Source organism: Balaenoptera musculus, chromosome 8 (genome assembly GCF_009873245.2).
Source record: "Balaenoptera musculus isolate JJ_BM4_2016_0621 chromosome 8, mBalMus1.pri.v3, whole genome shotgun sequence".
In the NCBI taxonomy this organism is placed as follows: Eukaryota; Metazoa; Chordata; class Mammalia; order Artiodactyla; family Balaenopteridae; genus Balaenoptera; species Balaenoptera musculus.
In genome coordinates this window covers 99,818,613-99,845,223 of record NC_045792.1, presented here as the reverse complement: position 1 = coordinate 99,845,223, position 26,611 = coordinate 99,818,613, and the positions used below count along the sequence as shown (strand labels likewise).

The 26,611-nt window shown below is 55.0% G+C and overlaps 1 protein-coding gene across 2 annotated transcripts; it reads right to left on the bottom strand.

The window, feature by feature from the left end:
- Positions 1-4,593: 4,593 nt before the first annotated feature.
- Positions 4,594-25,268, bottom strand: CD5 (CD5 molecule). 2 transcript variants are annotated; one of them, XM_036861034.1, is made up of 11 exons: positions 25,135-25,268; positions 14,319-14,366; positions 12,260-12,571; positions 11,739-11,801; positions 11,159-11,491; positions 8,850-9,143; positions 8,057-8,182; positions 7,288-7,341; positions 6,231-6,350; positions 5,604-5,695; positions 4,594-5,161 (listed from the first exon to the last, which is right to left on the bottom strand). In XM_036861034.1, the coding sequence occupies exons 1-10, from the start codon at positions 25,184-25,186 to the stop codon at positions 5,607-5,609; spliced, it is 1,491 nt and encodes a 496-aa protein (XP_036716929.1). In that variant the 5' UTR covers positions 25,187-25,268; the 3' UTR covers positions 4,594-5,161; positions 5,604-5,606. The 2 variants fall into 2 exon arrangements, with proteins under 2 accessions (XP_036716929.1, XP_036716930.1); XM_036861035.1 differs by having other exon boundaries at positions 4,594-4,999.
- Positions 25,269-26,611: the final 1,343 nt, after the last annotated feature.

Sequence of the window (26,611 nt, the reverse complement as noted above, 5' to 3'; positions counted from 1 at the left end):
GATGAGTTAAAAGTAGTGTTGTGGTTCCAGTGAATTTGAGAAGTGAAGACATGGCTGCCAGCGGGGACATTGATTTTGTCGACGAAAGAAAAATGCACAACGTAAGACTTGTGGATTTCAGTTTTATTTGGAGACCTTACTGCGCACTACCGCCTGGGGAACAACCTCTCAGTAGCTCTGAGAAGCTGCTCCAAGGAGTTAGGGGGAGAAGCCAGTATATACATGATTTTGGCTAGGGAATAGGTGCAATCAGGCACCTCTAGGTGTCACCCGAGAGTCGTTTCAGCTCTTCTGTGTGTCCCCGTTTCTCCCTCTGGCAGTCTAAAACCACTGTGGGCACACAGAGCCCTGGATGGCCAATCGCTATGTGTGGGTCCCGGGATGAGCTAGTTTTTAAAATTAATGAGTGGGTTTCCCTATGGGACCGCTGCACGGTATGAGGATTCGCCTTCACCGCTTCCGTAAATTTCTCAGTCGCCTGAGAAAGTCGTAACTGGCCGGTGAGAGCCGTGTCCGTTTTTGGAGCCGAAAGCTCTCATCTGGTATCTTCGCTTTTGTCCTGACAAACCCTGTTAAATTGCCAATTTGATGAAAGACGTCAGGCCAGCCTCCTACCTAATCACCCAGTCAGAACCTTCCCGGTGTCTTTCAACTGGATAGTTTTCTGAGTGTCTTTCAACCGAGCACTTTCTCTGTATCTTTCAACTGAGAACTCAGCTACCTTTTTTATCTACTACCGAATGGAACTCAGGATTGCCAACCAAGGTGGGAGCTCTGAGACTCAGGAGAGACTCACCCAGTCGTCTGGAGTCACTGAGGGGGCAGAAGGCACAAGGGGCCCTCGTTGGTACCAGGGCTCCAGATCCTTGGAGAGTTCAGGTGAAGGAGAGAAGTCTGCTCTGGCTCCCTTTGTGGTCACCAAAACTGTCAACTGAAAGAAAAACGCACAGTGCGAGAGCTGTGGGTTTCAGTTTTATGGAGGGACCTTACTATATATGGACCATTGCCCAGGAAACAGCCACTCAGTAGCTCTGAGAAGCCAGTATAGATATGATTTTGGCCTGGGAGTGTATGCAGTCAGGCACACATCTTGGTAGAAAATGACTGCTAGTCGCGAGGATCAGATATCTCAGTTAATGATTTTAGTGCTTTTCTATGCATGGGAAGGTGCAAGAATCTGGGTTCATTAAAATTTTTTCCTGAGGTATCTCTATCTCAGGAGCTTGTTTTTCCAAAGCACAAGTGCCTTTTTGTTTTTTCATCCTGAATGCATTTCAGGGTGCACTGTCCGTCAGCGACTGCACTGGCTAATGACTTGATCCTTGCAGAGCTGGATGGTGGGCAACGTTCTTTGTCTTGCGATTTCTTCCGTAGCCTTCAGGATCATGCTCTGCTGAAAGGCCTCTTCGGTTCATGTTCACAAAGCCCCATCTTTCTGAATATTGTCTCTTGAGCTGCTGCCCTCCCCTGCCCCTTCACCCCCGGGGCCTGGCTCTGACAGCATTTCCCTTTCCACTTTTGCCCCGCTTTTTTTCCATCTGAGGCATTTTCCCGCTGGAGCCTGCACATTTGCCTTGTCCTGGCTGGAGAGCTTGGGCGGTGCAAGGCCACAGAGCCCCACTAGGGGGCATGCGAGCCTCAGCGGAGCACAGGTGGGGCCCCATTCTTGCCACCTGCTGGGCTGGCCGGGACTGTCAGCTTGTCCAGGAAGGACCCCCAGCTTGGGTTCGAATCTTCGCACCCGGTTTCTAAACGCGGATAGAGGGGCAGCAGGCTGCTAAACTGGCTGTGGAGCCGAGCGGTTTTCTGCCTTACCCAGCCTGCCTCCCTCTCCAGCTCCCCCTGAGCTCAGCTGCTCATCCTGAGGCCTGGGAGGGCGTCTTCTTCTTTCAGCAGGAAGGGCAGCTTCAGGGGAGTCAGGAGACCAGGTTTCTAATGGACCCCTGAGTCGGCCCTTCCGTTTCCTTCCCTGCAAGGTGACGAGGGCAGGCTGCCTGTGGCTGATGCCCGGAGATGCTGAGAATCACCAGCAGTGAATACTCAGCGGGGCTGCACCTTGTGTTAACCTTTGATGTGCATCCTCTCAGCAGCCCTTCAACCCCCAAGTTTAAACAAGGGGAGGAGACTGCACGGTGGGTAGTTCAGCGGGTCACTCAGCCTGGGGAGGTGGGGACAAGACTTGCACCTGCTCTGATCTGGCTGCAGGGGATCCTCTGAGATGCCACTGTGGTACCAGAAATCGTCAGGCTTCAAGAGGCCACAGTCCTGAGAAAAGCTTGGGTAATCTATGCTGCGAATCCCCCTGGACTCCGGTCAAAGGGTTACTGCCCTTTGCCCCCTCCTGAACTCTGACCTTGCCTTGCAAGCGTTATCAGGGGCTGAGGACGCAGGACACCAGGGAGAGCTAGGAGACCCCTGGGCTTTGTAGGAAGAAGCTGAAAATCTCACGGGCTGGGGGAGGGGGCACAATCAAGTCGGTGCTTTGGGTTGGTCCCAGAGTGGTGGTCGGGGGTACCAGGGGCCGAAGAGGGGAAGCAGCACTTCCTAAGCAGCTCGGCGGAGAGCTGCTCTAGCTGGTCACTCAGGGCGTGCCACCCCTGCTGCTCGTCCCTCTCCCTCTCCCCAGGCCCTCCGCACCCCTTCCTCCCTGTCCTGCCCCCGCCACATGAAATCACTGGGCGTCCTCTGCCAGACCGCAGTGGGCTTCTTGCTGCCGTGTGGGCTGCACGGGGACAGACCCTAAGTGTCGAGTTCAGAGCCTCACAGAGATTCCTAGCGCGGTGAGAAGGACACTTAGCTGCAACAAGGCCGTTTGAAATGCCCTTTCAGTGCCACTCGGTACTCCCAGACCCTAGCGGCATGACAGGTTTGAAGCTAGACCCGGTCCTTGGTAGTGCGAGTGAGCTTTCCTTTTGGGGTCCCCAATTTCCTTGACTTAATGTGCAGAGAATGTGCTAGAATCAGGTTGCCCGTGAGGGTCAGGGAGGCAGCATGATTTAGGGGAGTGGGCCGGGGCAGATGAGTGCTGCCCTCTCTGTCTGAGGTAGAGGGTGTATCCTCTGCTCTGCTCTGGGCTGGGGGTGGAGGGGTTGGGGGCCGCAGGCTGGAACGTGGCCCCGGGCTGGGCCCAGGTCACAGCAGGGCATCCTCTGCGGCTGAGGGAGACCGTGCAGTTGGTCATCAGAGGAGCGGCGCCGACCAGCGGCCCGTGGGCTGTGTCTGCCCACCGAGGCTGGAACTTGACAAAGGTGCCTCCGAGGCTGAGGTAGTTCCTATTCAGTTGCTTAACCAAACATGTTTTTGGAAATGCATCACCCAAGCCCACCACCACTTGCAAAACAGTTTTGTAGAGAGACTTTCTGCTCAACGCAGCTCTTTTTTTAGGGTGGTGTGTTTTTAAGTAGGCCGTGGTGGCTGTGAGGCCACTGGATGGTGGCCAGACTAGAGATTAAAGAGCTTTTATCCGGAAAGGGGCTGGTGAGAGACATTTGGTGCCTCAGGCCCTTTGCCCCTCCCTGAGAGCAGCCTCCAAGTTCCCTTTTGAGGAGCCCCTTCGGTATAGGAATCTCTGCCAGGTGACTCCTGGTACCCAGGTGACTAGGTGTCCCTGTCTCCGGATCCCCTGCATGGTCAGGGGCAGGGCCACACCCTGGGCTCTCTCGGGACTGAGTCCTGAGCAGGGGGTGGGTGAGAGGTCGGTTGGAGGGTGTCAGTGGGGGCAGAGGGCTGGCCAGGCTCTTCTGGCGTGCTTGTGCCACTGCGGCTCCCCAATTCTGTGAGCACCCCCTCGTCCCCACCACATCCTTCTAGGAGCTGCCTTGCTCTTCCAGAGCTGCTTCCGTGGCTCGGACCATTGATATCTCCCAGTGGATGTGGGGCCAAACCGAGTGGGGAAAGGCCCCAGCCCCGAGATGCCTTCTCCGGGCACAGTGAGGCCCGGCCGGTCTCTCCCTTCACCAGACGCTTAAGTTGCGAGTCAGATGTCCTCCTCTGGCTCGTCGTTAAGGAAGCCCAGGCACTGCAGGATTAGGTATGTGTCCAGGCTTGCTGGGGCGTCGAGGGGACTATTTCAGTTAAGCGAATGACTTAACCCACGGGAACGTCCAGTCCTGGTCTCTTACTCTCAGGTTAGAAGGTTAACTGATTGGCTGAAACGACTTGAGCTTTGGACTTTTAACAGCTGTGTGAACCCAAATCGGCTAGGATTTACTAGGTACCCACTTTGTGCAGGGCCCTGAGGTGGCACTGGTGCCCTTTGGGCTTGGCAGCCGGTGGTCCCTGCTCTCGGTCAGGTGAGGGGCTGCGAGGGGAGGGGGCACAGGTGGAGGGCTGGTGACGGGGCTCTGGGTCGGGCAGCCACACGTGCTGGCTGCCGTACGTGCTGTGCTGTGCTAGGCGGTCCTGTGTCAGGGCTGCACCCTCTGACCGTGAGGCTGCAGAGCCCCTCGCCCCCTGGTAGGTGCCCCTTCCCAGTGGCACTCCCAGAGGGATCCACAGGGGTGGACCCTGGATTGAGGAGGCCGGGCACTCTAGTTCTCAGGAAGCAGAAAAATCATTATTTACAAAGAACATATGAAACATGCACGAGAGAAATCAGCCCTTGCCTCCCACCACCCCCAAGGTGTGAGCATCCTTGTGGGTCCTCATGAGTCAGAGCTGGAGAAGAGAGCTGAGTCCCACAGACGGGGGAGGGGGCTGCCCGGGTCTGGACCCCATGAGTCTCTGCTTGGGAGGGATGCTTACTTCGGGGCTCTGCCCTTTCGCAGCTTCCACACCTGGAGGGGGGCCAGCTGAGCTGCGTTGGGGTCTTCTCCTGGGCTGGTGAAGATGCGGGGAGATGTCCGAGCTGGCCTGCCTCTGCAGGGCAGTAGGATATGTTGGAAAGTCATGTCCATGGTCCTGCCGGGCAAGGACCTGGACGTTGTTTTCCAAGCAGTGACTGCAGAGCATTCTCAGGACAAAAGGTCTGGCTCTTGATGTTTGTTCCTGGGTCCCAGTTCTGTGTGGTGAGAAGGAAGTGTGTCGGCGGAGGAAGCCTCATACTCTGGAGATGGTTCAGGGAGGTGGGGGACAGGCCCAAAGCCCCCAGCCCAACGTCAGGGGAGAGCGGCTTCTCCTTCCTGCTGGTGTAAGTCCATCAGGATACTCTCAGTCAGGGGTGCTTTTTAAAAAAAATCGAGGTATAGTTGATTTACAATATTATGTTAGTTTCAGGTGTACAACATAGTGATTCAAAATGTTTATAGATTATACTCCATTTATAGTTATTATAAAATACTGGCTATATTCCCTGTGTTGTACAATACATCCTCCTAGCTTATTTCTTTTATACATAGTAGTTTGTACCTCTTAAACTTCCCCTGCCCTTAGGGGCTCTTTTATGTAGTCTTCTGAGATGGAGTTTAAGGTCCATGACCCCTCTGCTCAAATGGCCAAATCGGCTCCCGTCGCCTAAATTGCTGATGCTTACTCTTTTCCTTTACAAGAGTCTAGATGCTCATCCCCCAGCCCCCCACCCAGGTCACGGATGGGCAGGGTGAGCAGAGGTGAGGAGCCAGGTGGCTGGCGCTTATCCCCAGCGCTCTGCCGGGGGCCAGGCTCACCTTTTACAGCCTCTGAGCCCCGTGCAGATCATAGTCACTGTCAGAGGAGTTATCGGGCTGGGCGGAGACGCGATGCAGGGCCCCTTCCAGAGCTGTGGAAAGAAAGGAGGCCATTTGAGCGGGGTTATCCCTCCAGGCTTCACAGAGAGAGCCCCTCAGAGCCAAGAGCCCTGCGGGAGCTGGAAGATCACAGAGGCTTTCTGAGCTGGTGGCTCAACAGCCCTGAAACTGTTGTGATCAAATCGGCGAGCGTCCTCTAATGATGCTGAACGCCAGGCGCCCTGCGGCTTAATTGTCAGCGCCAGTCAGGGAGCATTCGATACAGGGCTCTGCGGGCCACTGATGGATGCTCTGTTCTGCCTCCAAGGGATCCGAGGGGCCTCATTTACTGAGAAACAGGTCCTTTAGGTCACAGCAGTGCTGGGGTTAATGATATCCCGGCACATTCTTCTCTCTAGCCGAGTGGCCCGTTAACGTTGTATCCCGTCCATACCCTGCCGTGACCGGCTGTCAAAGGGGCAGTTTGATCCTCTGCCCCCTGCTCGGCCTCCCTTCTTTCTCCAGGCAATCATGTGACCCTCTGCTCGGCCTTTGCCGTCATTCCTAGGAGCGCCAGCTGGTGCTTACCTGGGAAAGCTGAGATTTGGGAGTTCCTGGGAGGCTGACTGTATTCGTTCTCCAGGTGGGAGGCCGTGGAGTTCTCAGCCTGGGACCGGACAGTCACCGTGTGGTTGCGATGGAAAGACACTGAGCAGATGTGGGAGATAGAATCATTAGACATGATGCTCTGTCCTCCTCGTCCCCAACGGGGGCCCGACTGGAATTTCCTGTTCCCGTTGTGTGACGTGTGGGTGGGGGCCGAGGGCCCCCTGAGCTCCTTCAGTGCATCCCTTCTCCCCTTTCTTCCCAGGGAGGTTCATTCTAGCAGGGCTCAGACTTTTAGAGCAGCTTTGGGTTGGCTGGCACGCTGACCGGCGGGCAGGCCATCAGTCAGACAGTCAGTCAGTTATCAAACATTTACCAAGCAGGGAATCGGAACACGAGTGATAGGGCAGATATGGTCCCTGCCCTCCTGGAACTGAGGGTCTTTATACTGTAAGAAAGACTTGACAACACAGAGCCTTCTTGAAGGAACTGGCCCTTGACACATAAAGTGGGGAAGAATGCGGAGTAGAGGCAGGAGGTGGGCTGTGGTTCTACCCACAAAGGGGGCTCTGGCTGTGGCCAGAAGGAGAGAGGATGGAGCCCAGGGGTGGGGACAGGGCCGGCTGCATCAAAATGTCTTAAAACTGGCCTTGTAAAGTTGTTGCATGATAGAGACATTCCATGATAAATCTAGCTTGGACAACCCTTCTTAACATATGTCCGCTTTGGAGATGAACCACGCAAAAATGCCCATGAAAGTTCTGACAAGTCCTGAAGTAAAGAACCGTGTCTAGCTCTGCTTAACTCACTGATTTCCAAGTCTCTTTGATCATGGGGTCCTCTTCTCTGAGTACCACCCGGTAACACCTGTCGCCACAGTCACACCTTAGACGAGCACAGTGGAGCTCAGAGGCCTCAAGCAGCCACTGGCTCTGTCCATGGTCGGCAGTGACCCGTGACCCTGCTTCATGGCCTCCTTCCTGAGTGCCGTGGCTACTGGCCTGGGCCGAGGGAGGATCCTGCCTCCGGGGCTACTTACTGTTCTGGTTCATTCCCGTCGGGCCAATCCACTGGCGCTGCTTCTTCTGGCGGACTGGGAGACAGACAGGAAAGGCACATCGGGGTGGGGGTGGAGGAGGGGGGTTGAGATAGGAGGGGGCAAGGGGGGCGGGAGACAGGGAAGGAGGGAGGAGGCGACAGGTGCATGCTGAAGGGCCGGTTCTCCAGGAGAAACCACCGTGGGGTGTTTAGAACCAGAGTTAAGACCTGGGAGGGCACCAGGGACCCAGCCACCACTGCCCACCTCTGGCAGTGTGCAGCCTCTCTAATCCCACACCCTTGTCTCTGAATGATTTCCTCCCGAGTTCTGCAAGGCCAGGATGATACCCATTACGTTCACAAGGTCTGCGGTCGCCCATTTGTTGTATGAGGAAACCAGAGCTCAGAGAGGAAGTGGCTCGATTAGCTGCTAAGTGGTGGAGCCGGCCTGGGACACGTGTCTTCTGGGGTCAGACCCTCTGGACCCACCACAGTCTAAAGAATGCCCGTGCCCTCCCTTTGGGCTGGAGTGGGTCCCAGCTGGGCCCTGGATGTGGGCGAAATCAGTGATTTTCCTGACTCTCTGTTTGTTACTTGGTGCAGAGAAAGGCCGGGGGGCAGGAGAGGGGCAGGGCTGGGTGGTGAAGCAGAGGTGCTCCCAGCCGGCTTTCTGGAGGCGGGAACCCTCCCCTGTGGGGCTCGTGGGCAACCCGTCCAGTCTCCCCACGCAGGGGCTTGAAAGGGAGGAGGTTCGGGGCACCTACACCTACATTTCTTCACCAGCTTCTTGTAGGCGAGAGGGCCACACACGACCAGCAGCACTACCGCGAGCACGAGGGCCAGGATGATGCTTGTCACTGTACCCGCACCCAGGCCCGCTGGGCTTGAGTTCTGGCCTGCAGGAGGCAGAGCTAGGTCAGTCCCAGCCTGGGAGGCATCAAAACTGTCCGTTCAGAGGCAAGCTCCCGGCTGGTTGGCTGGCTGGCTGAATTCCCCCAGGAATTCACCAGCATGTGCAGAAGGCAGTTTTCTATCTGCTGTCTCTCCACCCATCTCTGAAATTCTCTGCTACCCGTTCATCTATCCACCATTTACTATCTAACAGTTGATCATCCGGCTATCATTTGCCCCTCCTGTGACCAACTCTTTACGTTTCCACCATTTTCCAGTTACTTGTGAGTGATCACCTTGCCATCATATACGAATAGCCATCCATCCATTCATCTCTCTCTTTTCTGTGTTAGTCAATTACCATTCATGTAGCAGATATGTACCCCTCTCCCTTGCTTTTCTATTTTCCATCTGGAAGAGCAGAAGACGGAATGAGGGTTCTGTCATTCATTAGCTGCCTGACAATGACGGCCGGTCTCCTATTGATGGTTCGTGCTCACTGCTGTCTGAGCACTCTTGTCCCCTCTCCCCTCGTTTGTCATCCCTCCATCCTTTCCTAGGGCTCTCTCTTTAGTTCCTGGGGCCTGTTCTTCAGAAATGTGCTCATTGACTGAGTCTTAGAAGGAAAATCCAGAACTGCCCTCCACCCACCATGGGCTGGGCCCAACTCACAGGTGACAAACACTCTCTTGCAGTGGGATTTTTTCTGCAGAAGCTGGTGGCACTGGGACAGCTTCCCCGCGGGACAGAAGAACCCCCCGGAGGTCTTCTCGCCGGTGTCCAGCAGCTGGTAGGAGCTGACGTTGCCGCACTGCTGCTCCTGGCACACGTCCTCCCACCTCGCCATGCCCTTGACTGAGGGGCTATCGCACAGGGCGTCCCACTGCTTGCCCTGGCGCACCTCCACGGAGCCTTCACACGTGCCGCTGCCCCCCACCAGGCGGCTCTGCACCTTGGGCTGGAAATCTGGGGGGAGAGCAATGGGAGGTGAGGTGGCGGGCTCGGCGGGAGCTACCTGGGCCCCGAGCCTGCATGCCTGGCCACTGGGACCCCATGACACTGGCGAAGTGGGGACCCTGGCAGGGCCCGGCTCTCGGGGGTCTGGGTACCGCGTGGGACTGCCTTCCTTTCTGCCTTTCCCTTCTTCCGGCATCCTCTCTGGCATTTTCCCCATCAAGCCCTGTCCCTGGCGCCTCTGGGCAGCTGCAACAGCTTGGGCACGTTCGGTGAAGAGGCTGGCAGGGTGGCAGTGCCCGTCAGCAACCACCAGCAGGGAGTCGTCCCCCACTCAGGTGGCAGTAAGAGAAGAGGAGTGGGGAAATAGGCTCCAGCTGGGTCCGCTTCCCTCTTTGAAACGTCCTCTCATTCTCTTGCTGCTCCTTGAGAGCTGGGAGGGCTTTTCAGAGAGGGGAAACTGAGGCCCAGGGATGGGAAATACCTCCTGCTCTGAGTCCTGGAGATTCGCAGGTGGGACTGAATCCAGGAATCCTGCTGCCCAGGCCTCAAGCCTGGAGGGACCAGCTTTCATAAAAGGGCCTGGTTCAACAGAGACTGATTCATTTCTGCTTATCAGGGTTGGGCCTGGAGGCCCACATGTGCTCAGGTTAGAGCGAGTTGTGATCTCAGCAGCTTTGGCCAGTTTCTATAGCAACATCCATCTTCAAAGCTCTAGTAAATCTTCTATTTAGAAAAAAAAATTCAAAGGCAAGACTTCTGGGTATGGTTTTGCAGGTTGTAACCTACAGGAGGGCTCCTAGCAGAGGGGTGGGTGGGCCTGAGAGCCAGCCAGGTTTTCCCATCAGGCCGAGAGATCCTTGGGGGCTGCTTCTGCCTGGAGGGGGCAGCGTCTTACTCATTCACACCATGTGTCCAGTGGTTTGGGGGCGTCCCTGCCTGCAGGAGAGCCCAGTGGTCCAGAGCAAATGCTTCCCAGATGTGTGCACATGAATCCCTGAGACTTTGCTGAAAGGCAGATCCTGATTAGTAGGTGGAAGGTGGGGCCTGGGCGTCTGTATTCCTAACCAGCCAGATGAAGCCGAAGCTGCTGGTCCAGGACCACACCTGGAGCAGCCAAGGCTTACACAGCAGGCTCTGGAGTGATGCTGCTTGAGGGGAAACCCCAGCTAGTGCTCTATGACACTGAGTAAGAAATTTAACCTCTCTGAGCCTCAGCTTCCTCATCTGTAAAGTGGGGATAATAATAGCACCCACCTTCTAAGCTTGTTGTGAAAATGAAGGAATGCCCTGACTAGTCCCCAACGTGATGTAAGCACTCAGGAAGTATGACTTCTTGGAGTCTGGACTTCACTAGACCATTTGGTGATAGGAGCCCACTACGTCCCAAGGCATGCTGTGATTATCCTTATTTTGACCTGTGGTCCCTTTCCCCTCAGTTTCCCCATTGATCCTCATTTGGGGATCCCCCAGACCAGCCTCTGGGCTCCTGCCCTCAACCACACCGGCATCGCCAGTCTCTTCCGGTTGGTGGCCTGTGACTCGGGAGCCTCCGCAGGAAGCCCTCTGGGGCCCTGCTCTGGCCTTTCTCTACCTGCTGTGCCTCAAGGACCTCCTATGTCTCACCATCGTTCCAACATCATCTGTCCCTGGGATTTATAAACTCCCCTCCTGCAAGGCTGGTTCCCTCCAAGCGCTCCATCCTGCTTGGGCCCTTGACACAAGCCGCAGCCCGCCAAACTCACCAGCAGACCGTGCCTCCTCCTGTGAGTCCTGCCACTTCCCCGTGTGGCAGCCGAGCATTTGGGCTTGTTCTGTGTTACTTTGCAGAGATGCCCGGGGCATTGGGTGTGAGTGTGGCCTCCCCACCCCATGGCCACCCTACCTCTTAGAGGCCAGCGATCAGCCCTCCATGTCCCTTGTGTTCTCCGTAGCGCTAGTGCCCTGTGCTGCATGTAGGGCTTTCAGGAACGTGTGGTGACTGACCACATGGGGGCGCCCGTGAGTCTTGGCCCGGTCCCACTCACCAGAACAGATGAGGCCAAGAGCTTGGCCTCCCTCCTGGGGCTGAACTTTTCTGAAGCACTGCTCTACGGAGGCACATCTTCTGTTCTGGATCTTCCACCGGATTGGCAAGGGACCGCTCTCTCCTGGCTCTAGTGTCCTGGCTGCCTCGGTCTCTGGCAGAGGCTTCAGGAAAGAACCACACTGGAGGGCTGCGCAGATGAGGTTCCCCAGGTCCTGGATCCCGTCCTGGGACTCGATGCCGACGGTGCCACCCAGGCTGCCGCTGTAGAACTCCACCAGGCCTGCACACCGCAGGCCCCCGGGTCGCGCCACCAGCTGCAGCCTGGGAGGAGCTGGGGAGGTGGGGAGGGACCTGAGTGCTGACGACCAGCAGCAGGGCCTTTCTTGCTCTGTGGTTCTAACACACAGACGAGTGAATGACTGGCCGACGGCCCTGGGAGGTGGTGAGGTCCCAAATATTGGATGGAACATACGCTACAACCTTTCATGCTTATCTGAAATTTAAATGTAACTGAACATCCTGTGTTTTTATTTGCTAAATCCGACACCCTACCCCCAGGGCCCTCAGAATCGTTTTACCTGTGGGCTCCGGAGTGGTCACGGGCGGGGGGCTCGTGGGAAGAGGTGTTGTCCTCAGTGGCTCTGAAAAGAGATGCTCTGGTTAGGGAGGGGGCCGGGACCCTGGGAGGGAGGAGGGAAGAGTAGGGGGTGTGGGGAGAGTTGGGGGCAACAACCGGCCATGTTGAGAAAGACCTGGAACTCATGATGTAAGTACCACGGGCCCCATTAAGCCCACTTGACCCACATGTTGTGTCTAAGCCTCCTGCGAGGCAGGCAGTACTGGCCCATTTTACAGTTGGGAAAACAAAGGTTAAGAGGAGACAATGAAGTTAACTGTTGGCAGAACCAGCTCCTCGACCTTTTCCATCCCCAGACAGGTGCCAGCACGTCCTCAGTACTCCCCCTCCAGTTCCCCACCAGTGTATGTTTTTGAGAGGGTAGTTGTAAATCGGGGACAGGCCCCAGATCACAGGCGTGGGCAGCCTCCTCGGGGCTGGTGCCCAGGCCCAGGGAACCCACGGGGCCAGCTAGTTACCCACCTAAGCAGATCAGGGACAGAGGGTCCCCCTGGTTTGCCTTGCTGTCGCTGCAGTTGGAGAAGGACCCCAGTTGTCCGCGGCAGGTGATCTGGCTCTGGGGTCGCTTCCCTTTGAAGTGACGGATGTGGGAGAGGAGCAAGGGCTCCCTGCATCGCAGCTTCTGGCAGAGCTTCCAGGCCTGACCGGGGTCCTCCCGGTGGAACGGGCGCAGGCCCCAGCTCTGGCTGTGCACCGTGTACCACTTGTCCTTGTAATTGACCTCCAGATGGCCCTGGCACCGCGAGCCGGAGCCGCTGAGTCTCACTGTGAACCCTAGGGGTCGAAGAGGTGGAGGAGGCAGTCAGGGTGGAAAGGGCCCTCCATGCGGGCCCCTCCCTGCACCTTCCCCGTCTGGGCCCCACCACTAGCAAGGCTCTCTCTGCCCACGGGCTGCCTGCTTTGCTCCTCCCGTGAGCTTCGTCCTCTGGGACCTTGCAGGGACTTTCCAGAAACTCAGGCTGATGCAGCTCCTGATCCAGGTGGTCCCTTGAAACCAGGCCAGGAGGATGGGGCTTGAGACCTAGGAGCCCAGGGAACTCGGAGCAGTGAGCGAGGGGCTCTCAGCACCCAGCGTCCTGCAGGATCGCCCCTTCCTGGAAATTCTGTTTCAATACACCCCAGACAGGGCCCGGAGCCTGATTTTTTTCTCTCTCTCTCTAACTTTTATTTTATTTTTTTTCTGTTCATTTTTTTAATTGAAGTCTAGTTGACTTACCATGCTGTGCCAATCTCAGCTGTACAGCAAAGTGACTCAGTTATACACATACAGACATTCTTTTTTTTAATATTCTTTTCCATGATGGTTTATCCCAGGAGACTGGATATAGTTCCCTGTGCTATACAGTAGGACCTTGTTCTTTATTCATTCTAAATGTAACAGTCTGCATCTACCAACCCTAAACTCCCGGTCCATCCCTCTCTCTCCCCCTTCCCCCCTTGTCTCTAACTTTTAAAATCAATTTTATTGAGGTACAACTTACATACAGGGACATGCACTCATTTTAAGGGCACTTGTTCAATAGGATTTGACAAATGTATACACACCTGTAGCCCCCGCCATGCTCTAGACAGAGAACATGCCCATTACCTGGAAGTTCCCTCATGCCTCTTCACAGTCGATTTCCCTGAATCCAGCCTCAGGCAACCACTGATCTGCTTTCTGTCACTAGAGATGAGTTCTGCCTGTTCTCAAATGTTACATAAGTGGGATTGTACAGCAGGAACGATCTTGATAGAGTTTGGAGCTAGGATGCCATTGCAGGCTTCCAGGTCCCCGCCCAGGGCCTACCAAGCCCTCTGTGGCCCCTTCTGGTTGCCTGGTAGCTTCATGAGATCCTCTCGCCACATTTATCACCAAATACATTCAGCATGATGTTATCTCAGGAAATGTGAAAAAGAGAGGTCTGTGGTGAAGTGAGTCTGGGAACTGCTGAATCTGAAAATGCTTAACAGAGTTCCTCATTGCAGGACTTCTCAGAGCCTTTACTAGGCCAGTGTCCCCTGTCAGGAGTCTGCAGTGGGTGATGTAGTGTTGCCTACCCTTCGTCCAACGAGCTCTGTGGAACCCTGTTTGGGAAACACTAGCCTCTAGGATTAAAGTCCAACCTCTAAGGCAAGACATTTCACACACTTTACAATCTGGTGCAGCCTCTCTCTGCAGCCCCAGCTGCAAATGTCTCTGGCCAGGGAGCATCTGGCAGGATTGGGCAGGAAAAGGACTTTGCAAGGTGCATTTATGGCCAGTATCTTTTCTGTGCCTGGTGAGTGGGCCATAATAATAATTAGCATGACACCTAGCATTTGTGGGGTGCTTTACAGCCATCTAGGGCATCTATCTGCAAATGGGCCTCTTAAGCGTGCATGCATGCATGTGTGCATGTGTAGGGGGTGTGGGCTGCTCTCTCTCTCTCTCTCTCTCTCTCTCTGTAAGGTGGGATTCGCTCCGACAGAGGGATGGCAGGTCCCCCTAGAGCCTGGTGGAATCGTTCCACGCCCCCCTCTCCACGTGGCTCTTCCTTACCTTGGTCCTCTAAGTTGAACCCTCTGAGGCCTCTGAGGCAGGAAGTGACTGCAGAAAGGAGAGAAGAGGGTCAGGAAGGGAAGTGTCTCTTCTGCTTTGCCTCACCTCTACTCACAGCCTGATCAATGACCCTTTTGCCTCCAGCCATTGTCGTGGGCTTCAGGGGCAGGGATTTTCATACTACAGATGGCAACCCTTAGGCGGGTCGTGAAACCAGTTTAGTGGGTTGCAACCATCAATTTTCCTTCTTGTGTTAAAACTTTACTTTTTAAATGAACATGCAGTAAATTCCATTTTCTTTTAGTGCACAATTCTATGAATATGAACACATACACAGATCTGCATAATCACCGTAACCATCAAGGCGTACTACAGTCCCATCACCCCCCAAAATTTCCTCGTGCTCTCTCTCTGTAGTAATATGCAGCATTGCAACCACCAATTTTTAAAAAATCATGTAGTAACACAACCATCAGTTTTAAAAAAACTGAAATGGACTAGAATAGAGAATGTCAGAATGCATCGTGTTTTGTGAGGATAAGCCTCACTTTGTGTGTGTTGGGTGGCAATATAAAAACATCCTGAGTGTTGCTTTCAATCAAAAAAAGTTTGAACGTCATAGTTCTAGAGAGCTGAGAAATGAGCCAGAATGGGAACCCAGAACATTTGTTACTTTCTAGAATTCCCAAGGCAGGTTAAGAATGATAACAATTTCTCTTTAACAGCTCCCAGGTCTAGAGGAGGAAATCAGAGCTCAGGGAGGCAGAGGGGCTTGCCCAAGATCACACGGTCAGTTGGTGAAGGAGCCCAGTGGACTCGGGTCTGGGGGGACCTGGCCTCCCCTCTGTCCTGGCTCCAGCCTGGGCCCCTTCAATAGGAATGTGGGCCACTGGGCAGTCCCGCCTCCTCCCAGCCTCGTCTGACTGTGGAGCAGGGGCGGAGGGGCGTCAAAGTGGCTCGTTGTCCGTGGCCGGCCCATGTGTGGCTGGGGCAGAGGTTTGATCTGAGTGGAGATGGGTTGGGTGGCACGCCTGTATGGCCTCAGAGCCCACCCTCCATGTTCACTGCCCGGCTTTATCAGTCGTGGAGCAAGTGTTTGGTTTCCATCTGCCCCAGGGCTTGCTTCTCAGTTGGGAGCTGGGGACAGCATCGGTCAGGGTGAGTACTTTATATAGTAAATGGCTGTGTTTAAGTTTCTTTTGAGAAATTGTTGCTGGGTGTAAAAAGTCCCGTTTTTGCCTGAGTGTTCTGAAGCTGGTGGTAGAATTTTAAGGGGAGTCATGCCCCACCAGCCTGCCCTCTCCCTCCAACTAAGACTCCTTGTAATTAAGTTGTGGCCTATGGTAAGTTTCTTCCATCTTGGCAAGAGCCCGCCATGGTTGCCCCGGGAGTCCTGGTCCTTGGAAGCGGAAGGTATTTCTCACACAGAGGGCATGTCGGGTCCAGAGCAGAGGCCAGAGCTCTGGCCTGGGTTGGGAGGGGGTTGACCAGCTGTCAACCATCTGATCTATTGCAATGGGCAGGGCAGCCTCAGGAGGACATGGTGGAGATGCCCGGCTAGCTTGGTGAGAGAGGAGACAGGGGGCCCTTTGTCCTGCCCTCAACTCTCACCCCTGACCTTTCACTCCTACCTCCCTCCGTCCCAGTTCCCAACACGAATGGGGCTGTACACCTTTAGGGATTCATTTCTTTGGCTAAACCCTGAGGGCACTTATGGGGATAGGGGACCCAAAGATCCACCCTTTGGTGCTGAATGTTGCAGGATAGGTTTTCTGGCACTGATGCCTTTCTCTGGGTCTGAGTACCAGCTCTGCCTCTTCCTTAGCCCCTGTGAGCCTCAGTTTCATGGTCTGCAGTATGGGAGCAAGAAAAGGACCAGCTTCATAGGGATGTTGTGAGGATGAGATGAAATAATCTATGCAAAAGACAGCCCAGTGCCTTCCTGGCCAGCGTTCAGTGCTCAGAGCTGGTGTTGCTGGTTGTGGAGCTGGCTGGGCCCGGGGCAGTGGTGGGCAGGACTGCAAGCTGCCTGCTGGGGAGTTTTCCCAGGGGCAGGCATCCCTGTCTGGACGCTTGGAGAGCCAGATCACAGGGCTCGCCACCTCCCTTTCCCACCTGGGATCTTCACAGTTCCAAAGTTACCACAGTCAACGTCCATTAACAGCAGCTACCAATTATTGAACGCCTACTGTATACTCAGCACTGGGCGAGGGGTCCTTACAGATATCGTTCATCTTCCACACGGCCCCACAATTTCAGTTGAATATGTTCACAATATAGCTGTCGGGAGAGGCAAGTGCCCTGTCCCGGGTAACACCGCCAGCAACTGGCAGGGCCTGGATTTGAACCACGAGTATGCCTTCCAAACCCATCTCTCTGCTTTCTGCCATCCAGTTGGGCCTCCAAAGTGTCAAATTCAGGGAATGAACAAATGAACAAATGAGCAGAAATGAATATGACCTTGACCCTGACCCTGGTGCTGGAGTCCCCAGACCCTGAAGCCCCTGGGGACAGGGACTGGGCCTGACCATCCCTGTAGATCTCACACAGAACAGCCAGAGAACATTCTCAGGAAAGACTGCACAACATGAGAACCAAGAAAAATTCTAAAAAAGAAAATGCTCTGTGGGGAAAAGGCATCTACGCATTCCAGGGCTTCGCCTCCCTCTGGGAGCCTGACTGGCCTCAGGTGAGCAGCATTTCTTGTCTTGTCCCTCCATCACCGTCACTGTCACCACCACCATCGCCATCACCACCATCACCATCACAACCATCAACACAGTCACTGTCACCAACACCACTGCCACCATCATCACCATCACCATCACTGTCACATCATCATCACCATCAACACAGTCACCGTCACCATCATCAACACCATCACCAACACCGGTACTGTCACCATCACCATCATCAACACAGTCACCGTCACCATCATCAACACCATCACCACCACCGGTACTGTCACCATCACTGTCACCATCACCATCACTGTCACCATCACCATCATCACCACCACCACCACCACCACTACCATCATCAACACTTTTATCGTTGTACTTTCTCCTAGGCATTTTTATACATTAACTCTCTCAAACCTCACCACAGCTCTGTGAAGTTGGCACTATTATTTTGATCTCCATTTTACAGATGAGGGAACAGAGAGATTAACTAACTTGCTAAGCAACTGATGAAGAGTGGGCCCAGGACTCCAAGCCAGGCCATCTGGCACACAGTCTGTGCTTTTGACCGCTGGGCCGAGCTGCCTCCCTTCCCTTCAGAGGGAAGGCTGCCACGGCCTGCTCCGTGTTTCACCAATTCCTGCATGTTCCCGCCGCGCAAACCTGATGAAGGAGAGTGAACTTGTGATTCCCTTCAGTCAGTGAAACATACTGTGGGAAGACTTTCCATGAACTTGCTGTGTGATCTTGGCAAGTCACTCAACCTCTCTGGGCTTGGTCTCCTCGCCTGTAAAGTCAGGAAGTTAGAGTTCACCCTCCCTCACCTTCCTTTCGGTTCAAACTTCCATGATCTCTAATCTTCAGCTCCTGACGTGGCTCAGCGGCAGGCAGGCAGGCAGGCGTGGGCAGGTGAGCCGTGTGACTGACTGGGAGCCTTCCTGGGTGCTGCTTCTTCCTGTCTGGCCGGGGGTCCGTTCACGTTTTGATTGTCCACAACTTACTTTCATTCTTTTAGCTGCTTCTCACAGGGATCAGATCAGGGTTCCCCTGAACCCTGCTGGCTGTGCTCGGGGTCCCTCTGACCCCCTCCCTGGCTACAGCTTAGCCCGGCCCCTGCGTGCAGCCCCGAGGCCCAAGGCTTTGCTGCTGCAGAACCTGCAAACAGAAGCCTGGGGACCCTCGATACCAAGAGGGACGGAGGGCACAGAAGCGTCCTGCCATTCCCCAGTCTCTCACCCAACACCACACGCCGAGCAGCTGGGGCCAGGCCCCTTCCCTCCCCTGCCCACCTTTCCTTGGAGGCCCCACTACTTAGGGCTTAGACTGGCCAAGCCAGGGAAAGATCAGGGCCAAAAATCCAGAGAGACAGTAGGAAGGCTTTTTCACTCTCCCCGAGCCCCTCTCCTCATCTCTGCCTTTGCAGAGATTTAACCATTTTGACTCTGCCTGCCCTGACGAGGTCTCAGTGAGGAGTAAATGAATTCCTGAAAGAGGCTCTGAGACATTTACGTGCTCAACCCCTCCCTCCCCTCTCCTCTTGCATCCCCCCACATTCTGGATGGTTCTCTCTTTGGCTCCCTGTACAGCAATACTCTGGGCCACGTCAGGCCACGTCAGTCCACAGATGAGTTTTATTTGCTCAGTGTTATAATTTTTTTTCTGGAGCCCATTGTTTTGAAAGGTTTCTTTCTGTTTTGTTTCTCTTCTTTTTTTGGCCGTACTGCGCCGCCTGCGGGATCTTAGTTCCCCAACCAGGGATCAAACCTGAGCCCCCCTGCAGTAGAAGCACAGAGTCTTAATCACGGGACCTCCAGGGAAGTCCCTTACTTTTCTTTTTTTTTAAAAAAAATCCCAAGATCCAGATGTTTTTGAAAAACAATATGCTCTGGCCACGCGGGGCTGCATCCCATGAGCCCGCAGGGCAGCCTGTTCTGTCCTGGTTTGCCAGCGCCCTCGGGGCACCCTACTGTCACCCTGCATCTGGAGAGCCTCAGCTTCAAACACATGATGGTTTCTCCAGTGAAACATATGAATTTTCACACTAAGTGGGATGTGTCAAGATTATAAATAGTCTCCTATTCATTCAGGTCAGGATTTGCCTGTAAGCGTTTGCCAGAAATTTGCAAATTTAGGGGGGTTTTGGAATTGCAGATGAACGTTGGTGAACCTGTATTATCAGTCTCACTTTGCAGCAGAGCCAGAACTTGGCCCAGGCTGCTGGTTTCAGAGCTTGTACCCTTGATGCCACCTCTGACCCACTCATGGGCCTGCCTGGACCCGTGAGCACCTATGCTTGCAGCCCTACACACTGAGAAATGGAGGCAAGAGCGTGGCCTGCCGAGGGTCCAGGGGGCACCGGGGTCCCAGGGAGGAGCTGGGACTTTCCTGATGATAATAATAGTGACAGCGACCTCTTACCCCACGCAGACCCCAAGGGTTTTTCACGGGAGACCCCATTTCTTCCCGACAGCCTCAGTCAGGGGGGCTGTCATCACTCTGTTTTCCGGATAAGGAAACCGACAGACTGATTTAGTGCGGTTTGGAAGCCTAATGTTCCATTTTTTCCATTAACGGTGATTCCCTTTAACAGCCCATAACATTCTTATCAATTTACAGCAAACACAATATGTCGACTGCCTTTTGGGGGCATTCTGGATTTTCCTTCCCTCATCCTCTGCTGAGAGGCTGACTCGGAAGGCCAAGAACTCCGCTTTTCTGAAACGACTCTCATCAGTGGAGCTGTGTTAACCTGAATCTGTATCAGGGCTTCAGGGAAACGAAGATCACAAAGGGCTCAAATTCCGTTTCTCGGGTTGAGCACCAGATGAAGTGGTTGGTTTTTGATCAGGAGCCTTTTTATGTGCAAAACTTGTAGAAAATCACACTGGGCTTATGCCAGGAGGAGCCTGGGGGCTGGAGCCTGCAGAAGGAACAGCGGATTCAGGTCTCTAATCTCGCTCACCCGGGGTCTGCGCCGATGAGCGATAGTGAGCAGCTTGTGGGCAGAGTGGCCTTCGTATCTGAATTGCAATTCCACGCTCTCCCTGGCGGCCTCGTGTGTCTGATTGAATTTGCATGAGTTTCACGCCACCGTACGTGACTCCACTGTCACAAGGACAAGGCCTCCTTTCTGTTCAGATCTTCACATATCCCAAAGCCCGCACAGGGGCTTGTCCTTTCCATGCACAGCCCTGTGAAGAAGGGATCGAGCTCACCCCTATCTTCAGATCAAGAAACCGAGGTTCAGAGAGGCTCAGTGACTTGCCCAAGGTCACACAGCTCGCTGGTGGTAGGGTCGGTGCAGAAACCCCATCACCATCACTTGACGGGGCCCCATGGGGCTCTACCACTGGGAGACCCCAGAGCCCGCTCGCCCATGGTACAGAAGGGGGAAACTGAGGCTGGGGAGAAGGAGGAGCTCACTCCGGAGGGGAGTCGGTGGCAGTACAGGGGACCCTTGCTGCCTCTGCCAGTTGCCACCAATCTGCTATCCTGTTTCTACCACATCTCTCCCAGCTGTGCCCCAGGGAGAAGGGAGTATCAGGGTCCCTGTGGGAGCCGTGTGGGTCAAGCCCCCCCAGGGGTACATAACAATGATGAGGGCAGGGGTGGTGACAGTAGTAGTTATAGAGGAAGTGATACAGGGCCACGATTCCCTATCTGCAATTCAAAGTCCGAAACCAAAAGTCTTTTCTGATGCATTTGGCAGGAAGGCATTTGTGTCTTCAGCGTGCGAATTCGGTTTCACTGCAGAAGTGGGAATGTGTTTGATTATGGCCTGTTGCCCGGTCTGGAAAATTCTGGGTTCCCAAATGCATCTGGACAGAGGCTCCAGATAAGGGCTTGTGGACCTGGAGAGGCGAGAGTTCCCATTTCTCTCCAGGTCACTCTGCCCCCTTTCTCCTCTGCTTGGCCCCTGGGTGCCTTGAGTTCATTGGAGAAAACGTTCCGTGCTCATGGAGGCCTCCACAGCTGCCTTGCCACCAGCCTGTGTGTGACGGCCCCTCTGCCTGCAGCCGTCCTCCCCGGGCCCACATAGCATGGTGCAATCATTCATTTCCTACATGTATTTACTCAAATATTTTCTCGTGAGACCCACTGCAACCTCCTGGGATACAGCATGGCCCCCGAGCTCCCAATCCCCAACCTCACATCACTTCATGACCTCCTAACATCCATATGATCATTGATTTAGCTTCTCTCCGTCTGTCTCCCCATCACACCCCAACTACGATGTCGGATGCACCTGGACAGGAATTTTGATTGTTCATTGCTGTGTCCCCAGCACTTAGAACAGTACTTGGCACATAGTAGGTTCTCAATAAATACTTGCTGTCTGAATGAATGAATGGACCAGATTGAATGATAGCAATTATCCTTTGAGAGGGGCACAGTGGTTATCCCCATTTTATAGATGAGAAGGCTGAGTCTCAGAGGGGTATTCTTGTCATTTGTGAGTGGCCAAGCAGAAATCGAACCCAGATCTGCGTTGCTCCAAAGCCCCACAGGCCTTCACACATGTCTGCACGCAACACAGGCACACATATAGCAGGTACACACACAGCACACACACACACATGCTCACCAGGCACCCACAGGCACCCACATTGATGCACACAGAATAGGTGTTCAATCAATTTTGTTGGGTGGAGTTGAAGTCCCTCCCTGGTCCCCTGGTCACTGCAGGGAAACCCCTCTGAACTGTAGGCGCTGGTTAGAGTGACCAGAGGGGCCAGTGCCAGCCCCTGAGCCCCCAGGTCCCTCTGCTACCTGCTGGGAGTGGGGAGCTCAGGGTTGCTGGGGGCCTGATTCTTTGCACCCAGAGCCAGCAGGGGCCTCATCTCTGCAGCTGGGGCCGCGGGCCGGATGGCGGGCTCACACTGGGCGTCCCCTCTCCTCTCCTCTACTGTGGATGCCCAGGCCCCCTCGGCCTGTCCTGCCCGTTGCCTTCACCCTTGATGTCCCCTCTGCCTGGGACACTCCTCCCACTTTTCTCTGCCTGGCTGGCTCCTTCCATCATTCGGGTCTCAGACGAGACATCACCTCCTCAGAGAGGAGCCCCTCAGACTGGGAGCCCCTTCGAACGTGAACTTGGTAAGTGAGTCTCAGCCATTGCTGTTTCCTTCGTTGCACTGATCACAATATTTAGAAATTTGTAAATATTTCGGGTGCGCCCTCCATGAGGGTGGACTCCTGTGTGGTTCACGGCTGTATCCCCAGAGTTTTACACAGAGCTGGACACATAGTAGATGCTCAATAAATGTATGCGGATGAATAAATGAATAAATAACTAGCCTGTGCAGGAGGATTGGGGGAGAGAAAGACTGATGGCTAGGCTCGAGTCCTCCCCACCAGGTCCTGACTCACCTTGTTTCTTGCTGACTCTGATAATAATAATAATAAATTTATATAATAAATAAATTTATGTGATAAATTATATAATAAATAAATTTATATAATAAATGAATTTATTATTATTATTAATGCTTACTGAGCACTTACACAAACCAACATTCCTATTAAAGCTCTGTATTCATTGATTCATTTAATCCTTATAAATCGCTATGAGGATTATTATCCTATTATTAATTATAATTATTATTATTATTATTATTATCGCTATGAGGATTATTATCCTATTATCCTATTATCCTATCCTATTATTATCCTATATCCTATTATCCTATCCTATTATTATCCTATTATTATTCCAATTTTGCAGAAGAGGAAACTGAAGCTTACAGAACGGGTCCATGGTCACCCAGCTGGCAAGGGGGGACCAGAATTCAAACTGCTAAATCCGTGACTTTCCCAAGCCTTAGTGCCAGCTTCTGGAGTCCCGGTGGCTGGGCCTGAGCATCTGGGCAGTGATCAGGGCTGCCTCCGTGCCCCACCTTCAGCAGGTGAGCCCTGGGCAGGTTGGAGCTCAGGGCAGCTGCAGAGGGAAGCAGGCTGTGGGCATCTTCATGTACCAAAGGTCCCCAAGCCATGGGCACAAACTTGATGGCCAGCCAAGAGGCCGCGGTGTTCCCAGGGCTCTGGCGGTGAAGCATCTCTACTTGGAATGTCTTGAAGGGTGCCTGTGCTGTTTGCCCCCAGCCGCAGCCCTGGCCCTAGGTGTCCCCAGCCCTTGGTGGCTGCCTGTCTGCTGGTGGTGGTTTTGTCCTGCAGCCATTTTCCTACTCGTGGGAGTGGCTTCGGTGTGTCTTTGCTCTTGGCTAGGGGTACAGAGGAGCCTCCGTGAGAGCAGGAGCACTGGGCTGGGGTGGGCTCTGCAGCTCACTAGCTGCTCCCCCTGGATCTCAGTTTTCCATGCTGTAAAATGGGGACAATGGGCCCACCTGCTTACTAGGCTGCTGTGAAGCTTTCAGAAGAAAATGGCTTTAAAAGTATTTCTTAAGCTGTGACCCGCTGAACAATAGGAATGTTTGTTATCCACCAGTTACACACACACACACACACACACACTGGGAATCCTGTGCTCCTGGGCTTCCAGATGGTTCCCATACTCTGGTGAAGGCACTGCCTCCAAGGCTTCCTGACTCTGGGCTCCATTAGGCCTAGTCCTACCAGGAGCCTCGCCACTGATGGGGTTCAGGGGGAGGCCAGCAGAGCAGGACTCCACCCCGACTCCCAGGGAGCTTGGCTAGACTCCTGCCCTGCTGGGGTCAGAGGCCACAGGTGAGGGGTAGGTGGGGAGCTTAGGGGCCTGGTCCTTGGAATCTCCAGGGCCAAGGAGGCCATAGCAGCTCCTCAGGAGGGCCCCGTAAGCAGCGGGGTCCATCCATCAGCCTCTGCCCTGGGGACAGAAGGCACTTTGTACCTCCTGCAGCTCCATGGAAGAATAGCCATGAGAACATGTGTGCACATGTGCCATCGCCACATGCATGGGAGAAGGCAAGTCTACATTTGGAGACCATGTTTTGCCCATGAAAACACACACACGTACACACACACACACACACACACCTCTCACACACACATACTCACACCTACACACCCGTTTTCTAGGAGGGACTGAGGCCCCCCACTAGGCAGGCAACGTCCCCAAGTCCCTTCCCTCCAAACTGGGAAGCTGCAAGCTGCCGCCTGTTCTCACCTGTTCCCGTCCTGAGTCAGTCACCTCTCTCACCCTGCCACACCTTCCAAAGCCTTGAGAAGTGGTCAGATCTTACCCAGTTCACTCCCCCTGCATTTTATAAATAAGGAGATGGCGGCCCGGAGCGGCTCGGACCTACCTGAGGTCATACATGGCCAGGCTTAGACCCCAGGGCTCAGGTCACGAAGTACACTGCCCCCCGCCCTCCCCTCCCCCCCTGCTCAGGATCCTCCCCACTGGCCCGTGTCGGTGACGCCCCAGCAGCAGGGCTCCGGTCCTGAACTAGTGTCCCAAGGCCTCAGGGATGGAGGACTGCCCTTTCCACCGTCTCCCCTCCAGCAAACAGTAGGCCCCACACTCACCCACCCCTAACCTTATCCCCAGACAGCCTCTCCAGAGGCCCCAAGTCAGTTCTACAGTGGCCCCCGGGGAAGTGTTCAGAAGCCCCTCCTCTGGGTCTGGAGTGACAGTAGACCCACACCTGGCTGGCAGGCCTGGCTGAGACCCCCTCTGGGATGAAACCAGAGTGACTAGGGACTAAGGTGTATGTCTTTGCCATCTGCTCGACTGTGATCCGGTCCCCACCCTGCCCTGGCCCGCTCTGCCCAGAGCATATCAGAACTGCCCAGGAGATGGTGAGTTTCCTGTCCCTGGAGGCATCCAAGTAAAGGCTGGACACTCAGGAGGTGAGGGGGGTTAGCTGCAGAGGGAAGCCGGCCTTGAATGAGGGCTGGACAATTTGATTTCTAGGCTGAGGGTCTGATCTTGGCATGGATTCCACCTCGAAGGGGACAGTAAGGTCCCCAACAGTGCAAGAGAGAAGCAGAGGTGGGGCCCTGGGGGTGGGACAAGCAGGGCCAAGAGCTGAGCTGGGGCTGGGGGAGAAGACAGGGATCCTGGTGGCCCCAACCCTCTGTGGTGCTCCAGGGAGGTGACATGCGGACCTGAGTCAGACTGAGGGGATCTGACTCTGGCATCTTCTTCTCTGTACCCTGAGCCCCGGTACCCCAGCAGACACCCCAGAAGGGGTACTCACCCAGCAGCCCTAGCAGGTACAGGGCGGCCAGTGGCGGATGCTGAGACCCCATGGGCGCGGCCTCCTCCTGCCTCAGCCTCGGCAAGCTCGGCCCCTGTAGGTGAGGGTGTCTGGCCCTGTGTCTGCCTCTCCGGGAGAAGGGGGAGGGGCGGGCAGGCTCATGCAGGGGTGGGACAAGGGAACAGGCAGTGTGGGGCCTGTGTCATCGTGTTTGAAGTTGAAACTGTCAACTTCCTCCTGGGTAAAACCATCTGCCCCAGTTCGAATGGCGGCCCCGGTCTCTGCCAGCTTCCTGCCCGGGGTGCCTAGGCCTGGGGCAGTGCCCTGACCCCGCCATGCTGGGACAGGGCTGTGGCCTGGGGGAGCCCTGAGCCGGGCCCCAGGGGAGGGAGGCCTGGGCGGGGGGGGCGTTGGGAGAGACGGGGGACACGTCCCACCGAGAGGTCTCTGAGCTGTGCTGGGGTGATGAGTGAGAGGTGGGAGGTGGTGGGCACCGCCCCAGTCCTTGCAGCAGACTCAGCGATGAAAAACCAAACCAAACCCTCCATCTCTGCTAGCGGGGTGAGGTAGGAGTTGGAGGTGAGTCCCCGCAGGTGGCATTTCACGAGCAAGCACAGGAGCGGGCTCCTCCGTGGACCCTGGGCTTGCGTCAGGGCGTGTGTGTGAGAGCTCAGTGTGGATGGCGTGATCTCTGTGTCGACGTTGCTGAAATAAACCCCGGGCTGCTGAGGAAGAGGAGGGGTGCCTGGCATTCTGCAAAGCAGATGGGGGAGGCCAGCGACTGACCAGGGAAAGGCTCAGCCTCTCTGGGGCCTGGGCTCAGGTCCCTCACTCCAGGGTAGGCGGAGCCCAGACCCAGGCTCCTTGGGGCTTCTTGCAATCCGGGCCATGCCAGGGGTGAAGTGGTTCGGGGACATGACAGTAGCCGAACGTGAAGAGTTGGAGGGTAAGGGTCTGAGCCAGGCCTCCCAGCTGCCCGCCCCCATCTCCACATCCCCTCCCCCAGCAGCTGGGGGCCCTCTAGGGCTGGGGGCTGGGGGTCTCCCTCCCTGGGCCCGTGAAGTTTTCTCAGCAGCTACCCAACCGCATCCACTCAGCTCCCAGCATCCAACACTCCCCAGTCTCCGCTAATACGGGGCCGGGAGGGTGTTGGGGTGCTTGAATCCATTCCCTAAGGAAAGGATCAAGGCCTGGGATCAAGCCCTGTTATAGGTGTGATTGGGGAGGCGCACCCACCACCTCATACAGGATTCGGAGGCGCCTCCTCCCCTCCCCAGAGGTGACATGGAGGCCTCAGCCAGCCCTTCCCGGCCCTGCACCTTCCTACTCCCCCCACTCCCCCTACCCCTCCCAACCCGCCCACTCTCACATCCATCCTTCCCATCCTGTGACTGGAAATCCCAGACTTTTCATTCCTCCCTTCAATTGTTCATCCAGCAAACCTTTGCCCCATGCTAAGCACCAGAGATGCAGAGAT

Excerpts from the sequence above, each read along its gene's own strand:
- CD5 (XM_036861034.1), bottom strand. The coding sequence starts at position 25,186 with ATGGGGTCTCAGCATCCGCCACTGGCCGCCCTGTACCTGCTAGGGCTG. Across the intron at positions 9,144-11,158 it reads TCTTGGCCTCATCTGTTCTG|ATTTCCAGCCCAAGGTGCAG; the intron begins GTGAGTGGGACC and ends CTCTCCCCCCAG. Across the intron at positions 6,351-7,287 it reads GACGGGAATGAACCAGAACA|TGTCTTTCCATCGCAACCAC; the intron begins GTAAGTAGCCCC and ends ACATCTGCTCAG.